Below are 4881 nucleotides of genomic sequence, written 5' to 3'. Positions count from 1 at the left end.
GCGTGCAGCTGCAGCACAGCACATAGGCAGCGAAGAGCACAGACCGGCAGCTAGGAGAGGATCACAGCCCAGTAGCAAGGAGCACAGCCTGGCAGGGGCTGGGGCAAGCGCTGCCTAGCTGGGGTAGGGTGGGCACGGAGTAGAGCCGTAGCTCGTGTGGGGGCCGGCACGCTGCTGGTCCGGGAACCGCTGGTCCAGCGCTCATCCAGCATGTCCCCCTGCTGCTCCAGGAGTGCATGGCGGGTGGAGGGGTGTGCCCCCAGGTCTGCATGGGGCATGGTGGGCTGGGGCCTGGGCTGCACGGGGCTCTTCCTGCCCCACGCAGATCCGTGGGCACGTCACTCCCTGTGGCCTCCTGGACGAGCGGCAGAAGCAGCGGTGGGACCCACTGGACGAGCAGCTTCCGCATAAGTGTTCCTATAAAAAGTGAACTTCTGAGAAACTCTTCCTAAGTAGTTGATAAATTTATCTTGACATTATTCCGTGAGGCAAATGAGCTGCAAGTGACAGGGAATCAGAATATGTTTCATTTGCATTTGGCTGGCAAGGACTGAGCAGGAATAATCAATTCTACCTTCTTCCTCTAGCAGATGTTTTTATTGCCATCTGGAGGGAGGGAGAGAGGGTTGCTGCAATACAAGGCCTTTGAGGGAAGAAATGGGACTCCAGAGGGCTGCTCTCTTTCTTTCAAAGCAAAGGAATCTCATCATTTATCTTGTAAAATATACAATAATTCTGTAGGTTAATTGTTATGCTAAATAACGACCCCTGTTTTTAAGTTTGTTCCAAGATGTGAAGCAGAGAGATTTGTCTGGATTATTGAAACCTCTTCCATTGAAGCTTCAGCAGAAGGCTTTTGAGAATGTATACCTCAGAGTGCAAGAAGGAATGAGAGATCTGGTACTAATTAATATCTAATCACTAGCTATGGGTAAATAAGAGCCATATGATTAAATACTCATTAATGCCAATATGCTGATTGGCATAAAGAAAGAAATAGTCATTCCCTAAAGAAATAGTCATTCTTTAAGGACTACATGTGCTCTGGGGTAATGAATTGGGTAGCAAAAAAAAAAAAATTCTTATGCACCTCCCCAGTTGTTCTCTTGGCCATGCTATAATGTTTAACCTAATGCTGCTATTTTCCATACTGTTCTTCCTATGAATACTTGCTAGTATAGTTATCTAGGTTTACTACTTAAGGGCCAAACAATGAGGCCCCATTGTGCCAAACAGTTTATAAACACAAGGCATGTCTACAAGCGTGCTTTACTGCACAGTAAACTAATTTGCTGCCCAGTATAGTGCCACTGTCTGCATATGCACGGTAATTAGGCTGGTGTCAACTAATTTAGTGTGCCATCAGACAGTGCTATCAGACACAAGTACTACCTGATGGTGGAGTAAATTACTGCTCTTAATTCACATGTCGATGGTGATGTTGGGATTAGTTTACTCTAGCTCAGATTGTGCCAGAGATTATTCAGTTGCATTAATTGCATGTGTAAATGCACCCACACAGTACTAGGTAGTCCCTGTCCCAGTGAATTTGCAGTCTAAATATTTGCGTGCATGTTAATGCCCATGCTATTAGACTCGTATATGGGGTATTTTAAAGCTTCCTTTTAACTCTCACATGTTGATTTTTATGGATAATGCACATAATAAGCGTGTACAAATCTTTCTCTCTGCTTCCTTTGTGGATAGTACTATGCAATAAAGTTAGAACCTAGATCATTTCTGTCTGAGTGGTTCACAATCCACTTAATTTATAACAAGTTTCCAAATTAAGCATATGTTCCTCTGCTGTTTGTTGAGGGTCTGTACAGCCCTGGTTAATTTGCAAACTGTCACCTTCACTGAGGTGAAGGGGCCCTGTGAGGCACCTCAGAGTCTACCTTCACAAATTATATTAATTGGCATCCTTGTTGTGTAGATTAGAAACCAAAAAACAGTGACCCTAAAATATTCTTTCATCTCCAAAGGAAGTTTCTATGAATTAGAGTTGAAGTACTCTGTGGATTGGCAGCCTGTGTTGCAGGTACTAACCTATCATAGGTATAACTGCAATATAATGTATATAATTCCTACAGCTCTTTTTAAGAGAGAAAAGATATAAGTAGAAAGGATATTTTTCCCACTCTATTTTCCCAGTCCCTAGGGAGTGTGCCCATGAATGCTGCATTTTGTGCAATATAAAATCGAAAGGCTTACATTTTAATAAGGAAAATAGTATTTTCAGTATTGTCAGTGAGAACTTTGGAAAGCCCCACCTTTGCTTTTATAAAATGTCACGTTTGGTAGATAACTAAAGAAAAGGAAAAACTGCATTCATACTATAGGATGCCTGCAATTCCATTTTTCTCTCATAATAGTATCTTTCATTTTGTCCTTTTTCTTTCCTCTGTCTTTATGACTTCTTACTTTTCTGGAAGATTTATTCACATTTTATTTATTACCACCCTCATGGTCTTCTTATCATAATCACTAGCCTTACAAATGCAGAGAGGATGGATTGGCTATCACTGCCTCAGTAAGCAACAAGGTTGCAGTTGGATTGCTAAAAGGTCCATTCCCTTTCCCACCTGCATCTCAGAAGCTCAGCAAGCTAACCCCAATACCCTGATATAAAGGGTTTTTTTACTTTAAATAGTTTAAGCTCATGTATCAGTACAGATATTTGTTCTTGTTTAACATTTTTAACTATTTTTCATTATTATGAAGGCACAGGCAAATGATGATGATGATCTTCTGGACAAGGAATGTAATAGAAAAGCTGTTCTGTTGACGCTGATAACTATGGTTTTATGCTGCAGTCCTGTGTGTGAAAAGCAGGCTTTGTTTGCTATTTGCCAGTCTGTAAAAGAGAATGGATTAGAAGCTCAGCTCATTAAAAAGGCAAGTAATATATGGGAAAAGTTCATTTAGGCTATACATTTAGGCTATGAAAGTAAAGCAAAGATGTTGATATTGGAAAAATTCTTCTCTCAGTAAAGAACTAGGGTGGTTACTCTACAGCAGGGGGTTTCAGCCTTTTTTAACAAGTGACCCCTTCTGTCTTAAAGTTCCAGCTCATGTACTCCTTTATTTTTCTTGTTTTTAAGGGGGGGGGAGGGGGGCATGCAGATTGAGGACCCATGGTGAGGGAGGGAGTGGGGCAGGGGCAGGTGCTTCTGCTGGGGAGGGACAGGGTGTGGGACAGAGCCGTGAGCAGCTTGTCTTGGGGGAGGGGGCGGCTCCTGCTGCTGTGCACACCATGGGAGGGCATGGAGCTGGTGTGCCCCCAGACCTGCACACAAGGGGTGGGTGGGTTGCCACTGCAGGCTGGGGTGCTGGGGTCTTGCCAGCAGGGGGTTGTGCCAGGCTGCGCTTGGGGCAGGTGGTGGCAACACTTGGGTTGGGGGGGGCTACAGCGAATTCTGGGGTGGCTGCAGTCCCCCCTGTAGCCCTGCTCCTGTAGGCCCCCATGGTGAGGAAAGGAGTGGGGCTGGAGCAAGGGTAGGCACTGCCCAGCCAGGGTGGAGTGCAGGACAGAGCCGTGAGTGGCTTATCCGGACGGGGAGGGAGGGGGCAGCTCCCGCCACTGCACACACCCCAGGAGGTCATGGGGGGTGCGTCACCGTGGATCTGTGCGTGGGGTGCGGGCGGGCTGAGGCTGGAGCTATGCTGGGCTGTTCCCGGTGGGGGCTGCGCTCGGGCCAGGCAGAGGTGGTGCTGGGAGGGGCTATAGCCACCCCAGAATTTGCTCTAGCCACCCCTAATCACACTTCCCAGAGCAGCCCAGCCCAATACCCCTGCCGGGAACAGCCTGGCCCCAGCCCACATGGCCCCGCCCCGCGTGCAGGTCTGGGGGCACAAGCCCTCCATGCCCTCTTGGGGTGCGTGTAGCAGCAGGAGCCACCCCCCACACAGCTCAGTCCCTTGCCCTGGCTGGGCAGCCCCTGCCCCACTCCCTCCCCCCACAACAACTTGCCAGCCAGACCAGGCTGTGCTCCTGGCCGCCTGAGTGGTACACTGCATCTGCGAGCATGCACGCGGAGTTCTGTGTACCCCCTACGACTCTTTTAAATACCCCTAGGGGTGTGCATACCCCTGGTTGACAACCACTGCTCTACAGAATTCAGAAAAGTGGGCAGATAGTATCAGCTGCAATTAAAGTTTTCGTTCCTCTTTACATAAATCAAGATAATCTATATCGGGGTGGGCAATTATTGCAGCTGGACGTCTAGTTAATGAGTTTTGATGAGCTGTCAGGGGCCGCAAGGGTAGCCCTGCCCCTTGACAGGTGCTCCATCCCCTGGTTCCAGTCTTGGGACTGGAAGTCCTGCCCCCTAATCCCTGAACATTGCCACTAGAAGTCCCTCGCCTTGCCCCCAGAAGTACTCCTTTTGGGAGGGGGATTGCCATCTTAGAACCAGAAGAAAACCAAATCATATGCTAAAAATCAAACATCTACTATAACATATTTTAATTTTATTTAAAAAAATATTTTTGTCCTGATTTACGTGTGCTTACATAGTGTGTATATAGAGGTGACTGCATAATAGCTCAAAAATTACCATATCTTCTCGTATATAGTCTGCAGGTTATACAAGTTTTTACATTCAAAACAGATGGGTGCGGGCTATACAAGGGTGTGGGCTATGCAGACCCCTTCACGCCCAGCGGCGCCTCCCTGCTGAGCATGGGTGGGCCGGGCTGTGCTGCTGCTGCGGGAGCCGGTGCAGGCGGGCTGGGGGGCCACGGCGGGGCCTTGCCCTCCATCTCCTTCTTGCCCAGGGGCGTTGCCACCACCTGCTGGGGCATGTTGTGGACACCGGCTGAGACCAACGCGCTGATCGCTGTGTGGGGCAACAAGCGGCTGGGTTACAAGCGGTCGTT

General features: G+C 47.9%; 1 protein-coding gene across 2 annotated transcripts in view; it reads left to right on the top strand.

The window, feature by feature from the left end:
* The first annotated feature begins 750 nt into the window (after nt 1-750).
* LOC102387373 (serine-protein kinase ATM) overlaps nt 751-4881 on the top strand; it is a 57562-nt gene continuing 53431 nt past the window's right edge. Inside the window, exons 1-2 of one of the 2 annotated variants that reach the window (XM_025214106.1) lie at nt 751-900; nt 2725-2898. In XM_025214106.1, the coding sequence (XP_025069891.1) occupies nt 889-900; nt 2725-2898 (186 nt within the window). In that variant the 5' untranslated portion in view covers nt 751-888. Of the gene's footprint in view, nt 932-2724; nt 2899-4881 lie in introns of both variants that reach the window. The other variant, XM_025214107.1, reaches the window with a different exon arrangement.

The sequence above is a fragment of the Alligator sinensis genome, unplaced genomic scaffold (assembly GCF_000455745.1).
Source record: "Alligator sinensis unplaced genomic scaffold, ASM45574v1 scaffold702_1, whole genome shotgun sequence".
Lineage (NCBI taxonomy): Eukaryota > Metazoa > Chordata > Crocodylia > Alligatoridae > Alligator > Alligator sinensis.
This window is presented reverse-complemented; position numbering and strand designations above follow the sequence as displayed.